At 40.0% G+C, this 17,411-nt stretch overlaps 1 protein-coding gene across 6 annotated transcripts in view; it reads left to right on the forward strand.

Moving 5' to 3' along the window:
- The window catches only part of C5H12orf75 (chromosome 5 C12orf75 homolog), a 92,174-nt gene extending 74,982 nt beyond the window's left edge, over positions 1-17,192 (forward strand). For 2 of the 6 annotated variants that reach the window (XM_036759993.1, XM_036759994.1), the window contains 5 exons: positions 8,967-9,002; positions 10,511-10,594; positions 11,881-11,918; positions 13,452-13,502; positions 16,263-17,074. In XM_036759993.1, coding sequence (XP_036615888.1) covers positions 8,967-9,002; positions 10,511-10,594; positions 11,881-11,918; positions 13,452-13,502; positions 16,263-16,465 — 412 coding nt within the window. In that variant the 3' untranslated portion in view covers positions 16,466-17,074. Of the gene's footprint in view, positions 1-8,966; positions 9,003-10,510; positions 10,595-11,880; positions 11,919-13,451; positions 13,503-13,901; positions 13,939-16,251 lie in introns of those variants that run through there. The other 4 variants (XM_036759995.1, XM_036759996.1, XM_036759997.1 and 1 more) reach the window with 4 other exon arrangements.
- The last annotated feature ends 219 nt before the right edge of the window (positions 17,193-17,411 follow it).

The raw sequence follows: 17,411 nt of genomic DNA on the forward strand, positions 1-17,411 counted from the left end.
TTTTCCAACTTAAAAAGTCATAGGAAAGCTTGAATTATATTGAGCTACTTGAAATGGCTTCTGATTGTGTGTTGATTGGGAAGATACCAGGTTTAGCCACTCTGTAGAGCTGTGAGAAATAGACATATGTAATGTAGACATGTGCAGTATGTCTGTCTTTCTATGCATATGTCTATGTATATGAATATACAGTAAATGTGGCTATACTAGGACCCCAGGAAAGCTTGTGTTCATGGTCAGATCAATATTATAAATCAGGACAGGAGGCCTTGTTTTCTTCTCTGCAGCAGAAAAAGTTTCTGCTCCTGTCTAGCTGACAGGGCAGGGCTGGCCTCATCCACTTTTGCCTGTAGCTAATATATTAAGTTGGATTTGCGGTCATAATTGTCTTAATGGCCCGTGGACTCTGGTGCCAAGAACCTGCCTCAGTGAGCTGTTTTATCTCCTATAGGCCCTGGTGGTTTGGTGTGGGGGGTGGGATATCAGTAACTCTGGTGGGAAGAAGACTGGTGGCCTAAGGCTTGGTCCTGAACATGGGGGTGAGGTGCTTATCTTTTCTTGAGCTGCATTTTGGCTAGAGCACCCACCTCCCTACTCTTTACTCTCCTCTACTACCCCCTTCCCATGTCTAAAATCACACAAATTGAGTTTAGTCTCCCAATTAAATAAGGCTTCTAGCTAGAGACTCACCAGAGGCTGGTAGAGTCATGTTGCCTGGGAGAAAACATGTTTGCAGGCTGGGACATTGCACAGTCACCCCTTGGGGATTAATTTTAAGAGATGGTTTTACTGTTTTTCACTTTGCCTGAATGCTTTTTATCTTTCAAAGCACCCTTCAATTCTCTTGGGAGGTGATGCTGTGTAGGGCCCCAAGCCCAAGCCCCCTCTTATCATGCGGCAAGGGGGTAGGAAACAACTGCAGAGGAAACATATGCTTTGGTTAGGACTCAAAAGGAAACTGCGGTGACTTAAATGAGAGCTGATAACTCTGGGTAAGGTTTCCTTTCTCATGTAGCCTATTAAAGATAAATGTAGTTGTTGATAAGGTGAAAACCCAGGGCAGGGGAAATGATTGCCAGAGTGAAGGCACCCAGGAATTATGAGAGCTGAATTTTATAAGCAGGCTGACATTAAATAAGCTGAGAACAAAGGTGGCATAAGCCCAAGTGGTTGCTCTAAGAAGGGAAGGGAAGCCTTATAAATGGGCTGATTATAGATAGTCATGGTCCAGTTGGAGAATTAAGTACTTTGCAGGGGACGAACAGAGAAACTAAATAGGTGAACAGCTGACTTTCAGTGCATAGTAGTTGCTCATTAAAGACTGATGGATAGGAAATGATGTGGATAGAAGCAAAACTAATACAATTTACAGAATTTACCTCGATGTGTCTAGTAGATCCAGATTGTGGACATTTTTTCATTCTTAAAATTATATTTAGTCTTCTGTTAAGCCCAAATAATTAATCAAAATGTTTTAGTAAGTTCTAGGCTGGGCTAGACAGAGCTAGTTTTTTTTTCTTCTATTTTTTCAAGCCAAAGTCAATTTGATATTTTTATGTTACTTTATGCTTAAGGATCTCTGTTCCCTGTGATATCATTACTGAAGTCTAAAGCAATTCAGTTTCAACTGAATTTTACAATTTTTTTTTCCAGTATCTACCATGGATAGGCCAGTGGGCCCAGGTACTATGGGAGTCACAAAGATGAATAAGACATGATTCCAACCTTCAAGGTCCTCGTGGTTTAGTAGGAGACCTAAGTTAGAAGCACAAATAACTAGGGCCCAATGGATAAGGAAAGTTCTATATGAGAGGGTAAATAAAGTCCTGTAGAGGGGGAAGTTACTTTTGACTGGAAAGGATGAAGGAAAGATAATTCATGGAGAATGTCACATTGGGGCTAGGCTTTAACATATGGGTAGGGTTTTGACAGGTGGCGACTGGGGAGAAGAGGGCATTTTAACTGAAGGAAATGCTGTAAACCAAGGCAAAATGACTGGTAGAAATCTACTTTGACAGTATTATGGGTAAATATAGCCAGTCGGAGGGAGATAAAACTGGAAAGGTGCATTTTGAAATGCCATATAGTGGAAGTACTTATTTGAATGCTATACAGGGACCATATATACATATATAACATACATATATATACACACACATGTGTATGCTTGTATGCATGTATGTATATACACATATATACACACATATATGTGTAGACAGATAGATAGATAGAGAAACAGATGTAGGGCCTTATCCTATAAATATTTGGGAATCTTTGAAATATTTTGATCAGAGCATCGATAGGTTCAGAGTTGTGCCTTATACTTTATTTAGGGTAGTATTGTAAAAAGGAGTTATGGTGCGATGGAATTGTATTTCCCTCATATATTCTATAACACTAGCTTATATGAACCTACGGATTGTGTAATGAGCAAACCTAGGGAATGCAGATATTTGCTCCGACTGGGTTAGAAAAGCTTGTTGATTTACTAGCTAATTCTCAGGAGCTCATCTATGTATATAGTAGAAACTTAGAGATAGAAGGGAAAGGTTTTCAAAGCTTAGAGAAGCCTAAACCTAAGGTTACTTGGGCTTCTTCACTTCCACAGTTGAAATCCAGCTTCACACACTTACAAGCTGTGTGACCCTGGGCAAGTCACTTCATCTCCATTTGCCTCAGTTTCCTCATCTGTGAAATGAGGATAAGAATAGCACTGTCCTCCCAACGTTGCTGAGAGAAGCAAATGAGATCATAATTGTAAAGCACTCAGCACGCTGCCTGGCACATATTAGGTGCTATATAAATGTTAGCTATTCTGATCATTTCTGATGTATTTGCAGGTGTAATGTAGGACAGTTCTGACACAGTGGGCTTTTGCCATCAGGAGGATGATGTTTTGACTTGCAGGTTAATTGGATTTAAGTGAGGCAGAGCTATGCTAAGTCATCAGCCTCACTCTTTCCTCTAGGGTCATTGGAGCAAGACATAGGTCAGGATGACTAGCAATGGCCCCGGATGCAGTGGGGGACCCTGACCTTTTGAAGTGAAGGTCTTTCCCAGGTCTCAGTTTGACTGAGGCAACACCCATTCAGTGCTTAAAGGCTAGGTAAGAATTGAGGCAAAAGATGGCTTAGTTTGACTTTACAAAAGAATCAGTCTGGGAGGAGAAGACCCTGAGAATTTCTGGCCAGAACAGAAACAATGGCTATTCACACTCACTCTGAGCCATCAAGACCCAAACAAGGAGCCACCAGACCTCCACTGACTAACCTTAACTCTTCGCTGTCTAGCCCAAGCCACCTTAAATGCACGACTGAGGCCCAAGTTATATATTCGCCTCTTCCCCATAATATTTTATAAGTGAAAAAACATCAATGAGTTGGCAGCCCATTCACAATAGTGTTCATTTGCCTTTGTTTCCTTGGTACCAAGCACGATGGAGAGACAAATGGTGGCCTTACGTAAGCTGGCAAACATTACCAGCAATGGCTTGCATGCACGAAGGGTAAACAAACAAAAAGAAATCCCTACTTGAGCCCTTTTCTGATTTCCCCCTCTGGCTGTAGCTTCTAATGGTCCCCTGCCAAAATTGTCATTTGGTTGTTTATCAGTTGTGTCTGACTCTTCGTGACCCTTTGTGGGATTTTCTTGGCAAAGATACTGGCATGGTCTGCCAGTTCCTTCTAGAGCTCACTTTACACATGAGGAAATTGAAGCAAACAGGGTTAAGTGACTTGCCCAGGGTCACACAACTAGTAAGTGTCTGAGGCCAGATTTGAATGCACACAGATGAGTCCTCCTGACTCTAGGCCATCCAAATTGTCTTGTGTCCATCATGTATGTGTATGTGTGTGTGAATCAATTTACTTATATATACACACATTTATATATGTATGTGTATATGCATCCATATAATATACACACATATATATCTATATATCTCATTCTTATAAGAGTATATGTTATCCCCCCCCCCCAAAAAAAATATAAGGTCCTTGAGGGCAGGAGCTGTCTTTATTTCCCTGCTCCCTAGTATGGAGCCATATAGTGGGCAGTTAATAAATACTTACTGATTGGCTGATAAAAGTTATTTAAGGTGAGCCCCATGTGTAGTGTGAATGAGGAACAACAGAGGGGTGGGAGCTGGACTGGATCCTGTGAATGGTGGGTGGGCCACTGTGCACCAGGGTTTAGGAGAAGCCATTGGGCTGCCCTGAGGGTGGAGTCCCTGGCTGGACTTTGACCTCTTCTCTCTTTCATCTTTCTGCCCCTACCCCCTCTACAAGGAGCCCTGCCGAGCATCCCAGGTGAGCTAGGCTGGGCCTCTATGGGGCTGGGGCCGTTTGGCTTTTCGGTCCTTAGATATATAAGGGGGGCGGTTATTCCTGAGCTCTAACTGCCTGTGGGCTTCTTTCTTGATCTGGACTTTTTTTTATCCTTTTAACCCAAGCTGTTCGGGTATTTTTCGGTTTTGTCCAAATCTTCATGACCCCATTTGAGGTTCTCTTGAAAGAGATACTACAGTGGTTTGCCATTTCCTTCTTCAGCTCATTTTACAGATGAGGAAACTGAGGTAAACTGGGTGGAGTGACTCCTCCAGGGTCACACAGCTAGTAAGTGTCTTGGGCTGGACTTGAACTTAGGAAGATGAGTCTTCCTGACTCCAGGCCCAGCGTTCTATGCACTGTGGTACCACCCAACTATCTCCAAACCCAACCCTCCAACTCCTCCGCTGATTCTGACTCTAACCCTAACCCTCAAACTCTAACCCCAACCCTCAGACTCTAACCCCTCTTGGCAAAGTTGGTTTTATTGCATTTTATGGTCCTGAATAATTCATTGCATTCTAACCCTTGGAGCTTGAATCACCGGACTGGCCTGGAATAAACATATTCACTGTACAAATATTGTACTGGCATCCATGATACCAATAGGCATCTTATTAGTATGGTGGATAGAGCATGGGACTTGAAGTTAGGAAACTCTGTATTCAAATCCTGCCTCAGATACTTACTAGCTGGGTGACCCTGAGTAAGTCTCTTAACCTCCATCAGTCTCAGGTTTCTCACCTGGAAAATGGGCATAATGAGTATCCACCTAGCAGGGTTGTTAGGAGAATCAAATGAGATAATATTTGTAAAACACTCTGTAAACCTTCAAGTGCTATGTAAAGACTATGAAAAGTCTTGGAGGAAGTCCTTCAGTGTGTTAGGTAGATTTCCGGTGGGCCTTGACAAGAATCCCCCAGGGTAAGAATGCAGAGACAGGCTGTGATCCGTTGTTGGAGGGTGTAGCCCCAACCAAGAGTTGGCACCCCCGTTGAGATTGGCCAAATAGAGGTTTGAAGGCTTGGTCATCTTGTAAATGCTATAGGTCACAGCAGATGGAGCTGATCACTTAAAATGGGGAGCACAAATGCTTTTAGTCCCTGGGATGTTAAGAAAATTGTCATTTGAATTTTTCCCATAGGTTTTTGGGTGGCAGTGATGGATGAGGGGGCAAAGGGAGGATTTGTTGTTGTTGTTGAGTTGTTTGAGTCATGTCCAACTCTCCATGACTCCATTTGGGGTTTTCTTGGCAAAAAATGCTGCAGGGGTTTGCCATTTCCTTCTCCATCTCATTTGACAGATGAGGAAACTGAGGCAAACAGAGCTAAGGGATGGGGTTTCATTAATAGAAAGGAGTTGAGCTCTTCTGGAAGCTGTGCAGTAATCTTCACTCTGCAGATTGAATAGTAGACAAGGTGGGGAAGGAGAAACATGGCAGTAAACAGATACTTAATAACAGAAAAAGATGAGCCTTGGCAGAATTTAGGAAATGTTATTTCTGTCCAAAACTCATTTGTCATTTAGAGCTTCCGAAAGGACCTCATTATACTCTCAGTCAGCCATCAGGGATGGGACACAAGGAAGCAGCCAAGTAGCAAACTGTTGGTCCTGCTGATAGACATGGCCAATGTCATTATCACAGATTCAGAACTCTACTTTGAAATCAATTTTAATTAAGGGGAGTCAACAACAGTCCTTTAGACCCTATCGATCAGCACAGCATCATTTTCTAACACTTGAATACTTTTTGAGTTGTAAAAAGATCCTTGTTCATGGTCAGATGTATACAGTAGGCAATTGAATGGAGCACTGAGGATGATCTGGTGAGTTTAGGCTGTCTATAACCATCAGTCTACATAAGTTAGACTTCATATAGGGTATCTCAAAAGTCAGACAGACAGAAGCAGAGACAGACAAAGAGACACACAGAGAGAGAGATTTGATTTACTGAACAGCACCAGCTTTGGGACTTGCTTCAAGGATAACCAGGGCATGAAGACTCCCTCTTTTGTAATTTCAGAGCCATAGCCTTCTAGAGAGAAAAGGAGATCTCCTGATACATCTTGCTCCATGGAGAAAAGAGAATAGTTTATTGCAATGGTGTCAAACTCAAATAGAAAAAGGAGCAAGCCACTTGGTTTCAAAATTAAATGTTATCTGTGTTTTATTGTATTTTTATTGATTTTTAAAAATATCTCCCAATTACTTTTTAATCTGGTTGGAGGTACATTCATTGCACCTATGTCCAGGCTGTGTGTTTGACACCTCTGGTTTATTGCACAGCATCTTAGGGGCGTGTCCAGTTGGGAGGAAATTACTTATTTTGTAGACTCCAAAGCATGTTGACTTTTGGGGGAAGTCTAAATATTATGATGGTAACGTGAGTATGTGGGATTTGTTTAGGACCATTGAATAAATAGGGTTTCATCAGAATATCAACGGGTCACTTTGATGGTGGTCCCAAGTACAATTCCCTTCTGAGATAAGCTGATGGACTATTTCAGTGCTTTAGGAATCTGTGGGCTCCTGTGAGTACTTTGAATCCTATGTGTTTTTTGTGGGGTCAAGTAAAGGCTATCCTATACAAGATATGCATTTGGTACACTGAATGATTGTAAGGGAGCTGAGCATCCTATTATCTGCAATTGTGGCAGCCGGCACAGACTATGCCATTAGTATACTAGTGATGTTCTGGGACAACTCCATGTGAAGGCAATAAACCAAAGAGAGAAAATGACCCTTTGGGATCAAGATCAGGCCCAGTCCATGTGAGCACATAGTTTTGGAGGGCCCTAGGTTACAAATGTGAAGCATTTTGCAGATATTTAAGTGCTATATGAATGTGAGTTATTATGTTACAATTATGAGTTATTTTCTAAATCAAACATGAGTTATTATGATAATGATAACTCTAGAACTGAGAGAAACCTCTGAGGCCATTGAGTCTAGTCCTCTCGTTTTACAGATGAGGAAACTGAGTCCCAGAGAATTGAAGTGATTTGTCCAAGTTCACATGGGTAGTAAAGGACAGAGGCCATATCTTTTGGTTGCGTCTCACTGCTATTTTTTGTCTGTTTCTTTCCTTCTCTTTCTCTGCCTTCCTTCCTCCCTTCCTTCTTCTCTCTCTCTCTCTCTCTCTCTCTCTCTCTCTCTCTCTCTCTCTATCTCTCTCCCTTTCTTTCTCTTTCTCTTTCTTTCTTTCTTTCTTTCTTTCTTTCTTTCTTTCTTTCTTTCTTTCTTTCTTTCTTTCTTTCTTTCTTTCTTTTTCTTTCCATTCTGTCATTCTTGAACCATGCCAAGAAGCTATAGAAAAATTCCATGTTAAATCCTGAGAATATTATTGGGATTTTTATTCCAATCTCCCCCTAATAATAATAATTAGCATTGATACAGTACTTTAAGGTTTGCAAAGTGCTTTAACTGAATTATCTCATTGATTTTCATAATAGCTCTATGGGGTATAAAGGCTATTATTATTATCCCCATTTTACAGACAAGGAAACCGAGTCTGACAGAGGTCACATAGGTAGTATCTAAGGAAGGATTCAAAGCTGGGTCTTCTTGACTCCAAGTCTAGAGCTTTATCCCCTGCAGCCAGAGGTAGCTGGTGCCACAGTCTCCAGACTCCAGCATTAGCCAGGCTGGCTAATGAGCAGCACACACCGTCTATTCCCAGCTCTGTCCTTGAAGCCTTTCCAGTCTGATGGAACTTGCCAAACTTGTGTTCTATTGTCAATGCTCTGAGGAAGCCAGGCTCATGTTTGTGCAGTTGATGGTCAGGCTCAAGGAGACCATTTTTTCATATTTACATTACCAGTGCCTAGAGGAAAGCGGGTGTCTAATTATATCATGCGGTAGATTTATTTCTGACTTGCGACACTCTGATCTGCAAAGAGCCTTCTTTTGTCACTGGGTCTGAAGTCAGAGATGAATGAAATACAATATGGATGCTGTCTATAAATTTCAGTTTAGGAGATCTCTCTGCAGTTTTTCCTTTCCTTTTTTTGCCCTAGGCTACATATCAAGTAACCCATTTGAAACAAAATATTTCAATAAAAGAAAACAAACTTGTGATTTCATTTTTGTTTTAAAAATCCTTTACGTTTTATTAATTCTTTTTTCTTTTTATATTATACTTATTCTCTCCCTTCCTCACCCCCCCCTACATTCCATGTTTCCTTGTAACAGAGAAATCCAGTTAAGCAAAACAAGGAATGCTGTGATCAAGTCTGAAAGGGCATGAGACTTTTTACATCCATAGGCCCCCACCTCTTTACCAGAGAGATGTAGGCAAGAAATCCATTATTATTCAATAGCTTATAATCATTGCTTCTATGCATGAATGACTGCTATTTTTCATATTTTCAATTACATTGGCAATTGGACTTTTTGTTACTTGCTAGATTTGTATGTGAATAAAATTTTAGTAAGTAGAAAATAATTTTGTTTTTAAGAAAATATGTATGAATGGTTGAGGTAGGGATGAAATTCTCCAAGTAAACAAAATCAGTTTATGTTTCAAGGAAGTGGAATAGGATTTAACTCTTGTGTTCTCCTCCCTTCTATTACTAAATCTATGGTCAATGACTTGAAAAGATATACACAGCAGCTCACATTTATTTTTGCTTTACCTTTTAGGACAGAAGAATCAATAACAGATGATGACAAGAGGAGGTATGCTTGTGATTGGGGCTGATTTTCATTGAGACGCTTTCACCCATATGATATTGGAATGATATCCATTGGAATGATATCTTGATCACATTCGGAGGAAGTATTTGGGAAGGAGCTGGATCACCAACATTGTTATTTCCATTAGGAAATCATTGGGCCCCCCTCTCTGAGACCCCTGAAAATGGAGGAGGGAGAGTGTGGTTGGGAGGCAATCTGGACCCATCAACCAGGCCTCTTCACCGTTTTTGGACAAGAATCCCTTGAGTCCCTTTCCTCTTCCTGCTCCTCTATGTCTTTTCCCTTCAGAAGTTGCCTTGAAACTCAGCTCCTCCAGAAAGCCCTCCCTGATTACCTCCACCTTACCTGGATCATCTCTTTGCTCTGTGTCCTCACAGCAGCACACACTGCTTGCCCGAAATTGATTTGCGCTCACTTAGTTAACTAGCATTTATTAGGCACTCACTGTGTGCCAGGCACTGTGCTAAGCCCTGAGGGTACAAAGAGAGGCAAAAAAATCAAACCAAACCAAATCCTTCCCTGCCTTCAAGGAGCTTTCAGTTTAATGGAGAAGACAGTATACATACATCTATGTACAAACAAGATCTCCCTCTCTTTCCCTCTCCCCACACGTGTGTGTATATGTATATGTATATATATATATATACACATACATGCGTATATATTTATATGTATATATGTGTGTACACACACACATACACATATATACATATACATACTCATATTCTATCATCTCTATTAACATGACACATTGGGATAGACTCAGAAGAAAGGCCCTAAGATTAAGGATTGGGACAGGCTTTTTATAGAAGGTAGAGCTGAAAGAGACCAGAAAAACCCAGAGGCAGAGGTGAGGAGGGAGAGACTTCTAGGTGTGGAAAGTATCTTTGTGAATGTTTCTGAATTTTCTTTATCTACTTCTGTTATATAACTTTAGAGAGAGATTGTGAGCTCCTAATGCATTTTAAAAGTGTGTTTCCATCCCCAAAGCACCTAATCCAGGGCCAGTTAGTTGGTGCAATGGGTAGAATGATGGGCCTAGAGTCAATTCAAATCTGGTCACAGATATTTGCTAACTGTGTGACTCTGGGCAAGTCATTTAACCTCTGTCTGCCACAGTTTCTTCAACTGTAAAATGTGGATAATAACACAGGGTTGTTGTGAAGACCAAAGGGGTAATATTTGTAAAAGAGAATTAGTGGACATTTATCAAGCACTCACTGAATTATAAATATTGAACAGTGCCTGGCACACAGTAGTTGCTGTATAAATGCTTTCCTTTCCCTAGTTCAGTATTTATAATTCAGTGAGTGCTTGATAAATGCCCACTAATTCTATTTTAATTGAAGACAGCATTCTGTTTTCCCGGAACAATGGTAGCTCGAATCTCTGACTTTTGAAAAAGAAAAGATGAGTTTATTTTGGTGATATCTAGCACTGCTTCTGTAGGGGCAGGCCTGAATTCTGTGTACTTGCTTCATTCCCTTAAGGAACTATGGAGGGGTCTACGTTGGCCTGCCATCAGATGCTGTCACAATGGTTTCCAGTCAAACGAAGAGTACTCGAAAGGGTATGTTGTATTTATTCCACTGCTTCTATTTATTTTTCTCTCTTAAGAAACATATTTCAATTTAGTTGACTCAGGCAATAGTTATTTAACTGTTAAAATTATTTATGACTATACTCATTTTGTCTATTTGTTGAAATTGTCAACCACTTAGAGGCAAAATTGTGAAATAAAATTTAGCTCCCACTGATGGTTATCTTTTGTGGTGGCACCTTGTACTTTCAGTGCCATCATTTGGGGAATTAAAAAAGTCAGCCCAGAGGTCTAATTATGTAAATTGGTGGAATTACAGCATTATTTACAAGTTGAATTTTTATAACATGACCCAAAGGTGAAGCATTTGGGTAAGCAAAATAACATATTTCTTTATTAGGAAAAATATTTCTTCTCTTTTTTGAATTTATTTATATGCTCATTAGAGAGGGATGTTGATACCAGTTGGTTGAACATAGGTATGATTAGAATTTTACACTATGTACAATTTGACCATTTGAATTACCAAGGCCAGGGAAGTTTTAAGTGAGACCTAGTAATAAAGATGACTAATTCACTAATTTTTGCAATAATTATTTTTAGAATTTTTAGAAGGTGGAAGTAATTTTATATCAATCTCCTGTAACTGGGTTTTGCCCATGCCTAGATCACCCAACATGGAGGCACACGAAGGTTCTTTATATGTGCAAAGCCAAGCCCTGTTAACACTCCTAAGAATCAAAATTGCAAGTGGCCCAAATATCAAGGGAGAGGCATGTAGTGACCTAAGTTGGCTCTAGGTATATCATCAGTGATAATTTGTGGTCAAGAAGTGGAGTCAAAGACACCATGCATGGCATGTATGATCGGAAGAAGAAGTGTTCCAAGTCATGTACTGAGAGCTAGGGATGATGACAGACAGCCCGTGGGCTGCCTCATAGCCATCAATTATGAAAATACTCAAACAAGAAATTCCAGGGTGTTGAGTAAGGCAAGGGAGGATTTACAGAAGGACATGGATATATATTGTATAGAAGGAGAATTCTAGGATGGGCTGTGATCTGGAAGGGTGGAGAGAGTGCTTCCACCAAAGACTATCTGCAAAATTATAAGGATCAGAATATATGGACTATTCTCAACGGTGTTGGGCACACTCTTATACAAATCCTGTCTGCTCTGTGGGACCATAATGAGACTGTGCCCATTATGAAGAAACCTCTTTGTAGTTATGGTTTTATAAGAAAACACCCCATGTGCCCTGTAGGTAACACTTATAAAGATCTTACCATTTAATTTCCTCTTCAATTTTTTTTCTTTCAGATTAGAAGAAAATTATATCCTGATGCAATCAACAAGAGGTATGACATCTTTGTGAAATATTTGTGCATGTCTCACATTTATGAGGACCTAAGTTCTGAGTGATTACTTGATATCCACCATCCAAGGGTGCTTCTCATTGGGGATCAGCAGGTATATAGCAAAAGCAGCACTGTACCTCAGATAAAGTTCTGGACCTGCAGCCAAGAACATCTGTGTCCAGATCTTGTGTCTTTCTTTGATGCTTATTAGCTGTGTGACCCTGAGAAAACCACATAACCTTTGTGAAGCTCAGTTTTCTCATCTGTAAAAATGGAGGTAATGCACAGTCCTTGTGATAAAAGGCCTCTAAACACCTCAAAGTGGCTTCTATGTATGTTTATAACATGGCTCATCAATGGCAGTTATCATTATTAAGGTAGACTTGTGGCTCATCGGTGGCAGTGATCATTATTAAAGTAGAATTGTGGCTCATCGATGGCAGTGATCATTGTTAAAGTAAAATTGTGGCTCATCAATGGCAGTTATTATTAAAGTAGAATTGTGGCTCATCGATGGCAGTGATCATTATTAAAGTAGAATTGTGGCTCATTGATGGCAGTTATTATTAAAGTAGAATTGTGGCTCATCGATGGCAGTTATTATTAAAGTAGAATTGTGGCTCATTGATGGCAGTTATTATTAAAGTAGAATTGTGGCTCATCGATGGCAATGATCATTATTAAAGTAGAATTGTGGCTCATTGATGGCAGTGATCATTGTTAACGTAGAATTGTGGCTCATCGATGGCAGTGATCATTATTAAAGTAGAATTGTGGCTCATTGATGGCAGTGATCATTGTTAAAGTAAAATTGTGGCTCATCAATGGCAATTATTAAAGTAGAATTGTGGCTCATCGATGGCAGTTATCATTATTAAGGTAGAATTGGCCCATTGAGGACACTCATGTCCTTGATGTAGACATCATGGACTCAGATGCAGACAGTGATGGGACAGCCCATGAAACACCTCAGACCTGGGAGTTGGATTGGCAAGGTCTGCCTGGCAAATATGGAGGGGCTACAGCTGAGGGCATCTGTGATCACAGGGAGTTCAGGGGGCAAAGCATATTTCATGGGCTCAGGTGTTCTGCCAAATGCAGAGAACAAATGAGGGTTAAGATCCAGGTAAGGAGGCAAATCCAGACTCAGCTGAATAGGATGACAGAGACAATTAAAGTTGGAGAATATGGGAAATGTATTCTAAGTGGGCATCTAAAAGAGGTGTCCTTAACCTTTTTCATGTATTCCTGGACCCCTTCTGGGGAAGTCTAAGGACTCCTTCGCAGAATAATGTTTTTCAAAAATTGGAGGAAATGCTAAATTTCACTTAGAAGTGAAAATAAATATATAGTGTATAAATACTTAGTATATAAATAGTGAAAATTAAAATGCCATTTTCCCCTTTCATCCAAGTTCACTGACCCTTTGAAATACATGCCATAAAGAAAGATGATAGATCTAGGTAGATAATTGAAATAATTGTTGTCTGTATTATTTAAAGGAAATTAATAAGCTTTTGTCTGCATGTATAGAGCCGAGGTCAAGACTGGCTGGAGCCGAGCCCAGTGAGCCCAGTGAGCCGAGTGAGTAAGCTTGCTGGATAGGTAGAGAAAGAGGTCCTGGGTACATGGTGGTTTCTGACAAGGACAAGGAGAAGCAATAGGGGTAGAGGTGGCTTCCTCTGCAGTTATAGGCCTTCCCATTCCCATTTGGATTTTGCCATAGTAAAGAAGGAGATGGGAAACTACTCCCAGATGCAGGCAAAGGTTCCTTCCTCTACATTCCAAGAGGGCTTGGGTGAAATGTCTAGGGACCTTGTATCCAGATTGCTTGTGGACTCACACTGTCCACCTGGCAGGGATTTTAAAATTTAATTTACGGGACTTTTAATGAGGCCATAACTCCACATCAGACCAATAGATCCCAGAGCTGGAGCCAGAAGGGCTTATAGAGGTCACTTAGTCCAACCCCTTCTTTTATAGAGGAGAGATGACGATGGAATCTGCTGCCGACTTCTCCAGGACAGAGCTGTTTCTTGTTTACCAGTAATGAAGGTAATGCAGCTCAAAGTAAGAATAGCAGCATTGATACGTTCTGTATCAACACGGTGTCCTCCACATGACCACTGGCTCCAGTCCTGGCCTGTGTGATTGTTGGCAGCTGGAAGCAGTATGGCCTTAGAGACTGTTATGTTAATAATAATAACAATGATGATGATGATGATGACGAAGAGATGATGCTCCTTTTTAACCCTCTCCTGCCCGATTTCTCCCCATTCTTTTCTTTCTTAGAGAATGATTTGATTTTTTGACCTTTTTTTCCCTGTTTCTCCTTCCAAAATATCCCAAACAACTCAGCTTCAGTTTCCTTTTCTGTAAAATGGTGATAAGCCGTCACGTATTCAATGCGTCCCACCTTCATTGAATTGCCAGACCTTTGCTTTGTGGGCCTTTCGTATGGTAGAACTTGACGCATGACTTACAAAAAGTGACCGAACGATGGAAAGGAGCCCGGTGGAGGAAGCTTTGCGGACAAATAATTAGCAAGCTAACTTTCTCTAACTAAATAATAGCTCACATTCGTATAGTGTTTTACAGTTTACAAAGTGCTTTCCTCAGAGGAACCCCATGAGGTGGGTAGTATACATATTATCTTCCCATTTTATCGAGGAAGAAACCAGGGCTGAAAGAGGGACTTTTCCAAGGTAATACAATTAGCAAGCTCAGAACCAGAACTTGAACTCAGCCCTGAACTCTAAGCCCAGTCTTTTTTCCTCACTGCAATCCTGCTCTAGAGCTTCTTAGGAAACAATGGAGAAGGAAGAATGAAAACTACATCACATAAGCATATCACTCTACTTCTGTATCTGTAAAGTGGGAATGATAACAGCATCTATCTCCCAGGGTTGTTGTGGAGATCAAATGAGATCATACTTATAAAGTGCGTAGCACAGTGCCTGGCACATAGTAGGCACTATATCCGTGTGAGTTATTATTATTAATACTACATTATGCCTAGCACAGTGCCGGGCACATAGTAGGCACTATATCCGTGTGAGTTATTATTATTAATACTACATTATGCCTAGCACAGTGTCAGGCACATAGTAGGCACTATATCCGTGTGAGTTATTATTATTAATACTACATTACGCCTAGCACAGTGCCGGGCACATAGTAGGCACTATATCCATGTGAGTTATTATTATTAATACTGTATTACGCTTAGCACAGTGCCGGGCACATAGTAGGCACTATATCCGTGTGAGTTATTATTATTAATACTGTATTATGCTTAGCACAGTGCCGGGCACATAGTAGGCACTATATGTGAGCTAAATTGTTACTATTACTGGCACAGTACCAGGCACATAGTAGCCACTGTATAGATGTTAGTTACTATTACTACTTTTATTATTGCACTTAGCATAGTGCCTGACATAGCGGGCATCATATAGTTAGCTATTATTATTATTACGCTTAGCACAGGGCCAGACACATAGTAGGCACTATATGTTAACTAAATTATTCCTATCACTATTGTGATACATAGTCAGCACTATATAAATGTTTAGCACATAGTAGGCACTGTATATCATTTTTATTATTAATTCCCATCCCTTTTCAGGCCACACACGAAAGACTAGCCATCACAAGTCTGTACTGTTATTTATCTGCTAAATTATGAAAGGACTTTAAATTGTATTAAAGTGACGTGTCCTGATTTAAATGGTTTCTCAGAAGTGAGTCCGAGTAGCCATGTTAAGCTCTTTTAACTCCATGATGTTAAGCTCTTCATGTTAAAAAACCTTTCAGAAAATGAAATGGGTACTTCAAGGAGACAACCAATTTTTGCTTATTTTATTTGAATTTTAAAAGCTGTGGTTTGTTTGGTCCTGAGATTATTAATGGAATTTTTCCTATCGCAATTGATTTCTCTCTAGCAGCAAAGCTCCATTTATTTTATTTATGAGAGTTCTGCAGTCTCATTTTTTACCCTTAAAAAAACCTGAACTTCATTTGTGTTGGGAGTTTTGGGGGAGGAACTCTCTCTACCAGTGTGCCTTAGCACTTGTCCTTCCATGCAGAGGCTCAGAGAGCTGCTTAGGGGTACTGAAAGGTTAAAATTTGCTCGGGGTCACATATCAAGTATGGTCCAAGGTGGCACTTATAAACCTAGGTCTCCCCTACTCAGAGGGCAGCTCTCTTTCCTCATAATGTTGCCTCGATTTTAAAAAGTTGCTTTTATAAAACAAGAAATATTTTTCATGGTCTAAAGAGTCTCATGCTCCAGCCTGCTAATCTTTCTCTCCCCTCTCCCCTTTCCCCTGAGGCCTTTTGTAGCTCACTCATCAACATTTGGGAAGAACTTAGTTCCACAAGAGACTTTCACTTGTTGCAGACACTTTCAAGAAGGTTCTGGACACCCCAAATCCCAAGTGTTGTCAGAGAAAAGTTACCGGAAAAACTTGAATGCTACCAAAGGAAAAGGAAATCACTCGGACACCGTTCTCAGAGTATGGCACCACTCTATGATCATCTCGTGAAAGTCAAGTTCATCAGCTGTCCTGGGGTGGCCACTTTAGACAGAAATCTGCCCTGAGACCAGTAGGCAGCATGCTCCTTCTCAGTGGGGCCAGATGGGAGATCTCATGAATTATAATTCACCAATACATTTTTGGATGGCTTTTATATGATAAGAATCTTCATTCTATTTATAATGTCTAATAATGAGACACTGTAAGAGAATTAATGAAAACCCATATATTTGACATCTGTAATCTTTTAGTGGCTCTGTACAAACCGAATCATTTTTTTTGGTTGTTAAAATCTTAAATTGATCAAGTAGGCATAAAGCTATGAGATTCTCACCCTTCTTTCCCTTTTATATGACTGGTTTTTGGCTTTATTAAAGCATTTAGCTGCTAAAAAGAACTTTCTTTTTAAAGAAGAATGTATTTCATTGCAACATTTTTTAAAAAACAAAATACTAGTTTTGCACATCCCATAAAAATTTTGGTTAATCTTCTCTTTTCTTTGTACAGAGGCTCATGTACCCAAGGCCCCATCCCACCTTCAATATGACCTTCCCAGGAAAGGTCATCACAATATTATTTAATTATTCAAAATCAGTAAGAATTACTATGATGAGTGGATATTTGGAAAGTACTTTATTTGCTAATAACTGTAAGTTTCTCTACTAAATACTATGCTGTAATATGCTATGCTATTTGCCAATGTAATTAGACAATTAAAACATTTATATTCCTCTTTAGTATGGATTCTGGATTCTCTTCTGCAACAGGACATAGCCAGAAACATCACATATAGTAAATGTGTCAGTGAAATTTGTTCATTTGCTCATTTGGCAAACTTTTAAGCACCTTCAATCAATCTGTCAAAAAAAACCCACTTATGAAGCACCTACTATGCGCCAGTCATTGTATAAGATGCTGGAGATACAAATATAAAGAATGAGACAATTCTTACTCA

The sequence above is a fragment of the Trichosurus vulpecula genome, chromosome 5 (assembly GCF_011100635.1).
Source record: "Trichosurus vulpecula isolate mTriVul1 chromosome 5, mTriVul1.pri, whole genome shotgun sequence".
In the NCBI taxonomy this organism is placed as follows: domain Eukaryota; kingdom Metazoa; phylum Chordata; class Mammalia; order Diprotodontia; family Phalangeridae; genus Trichosurus; species Trichosurus vulpecula.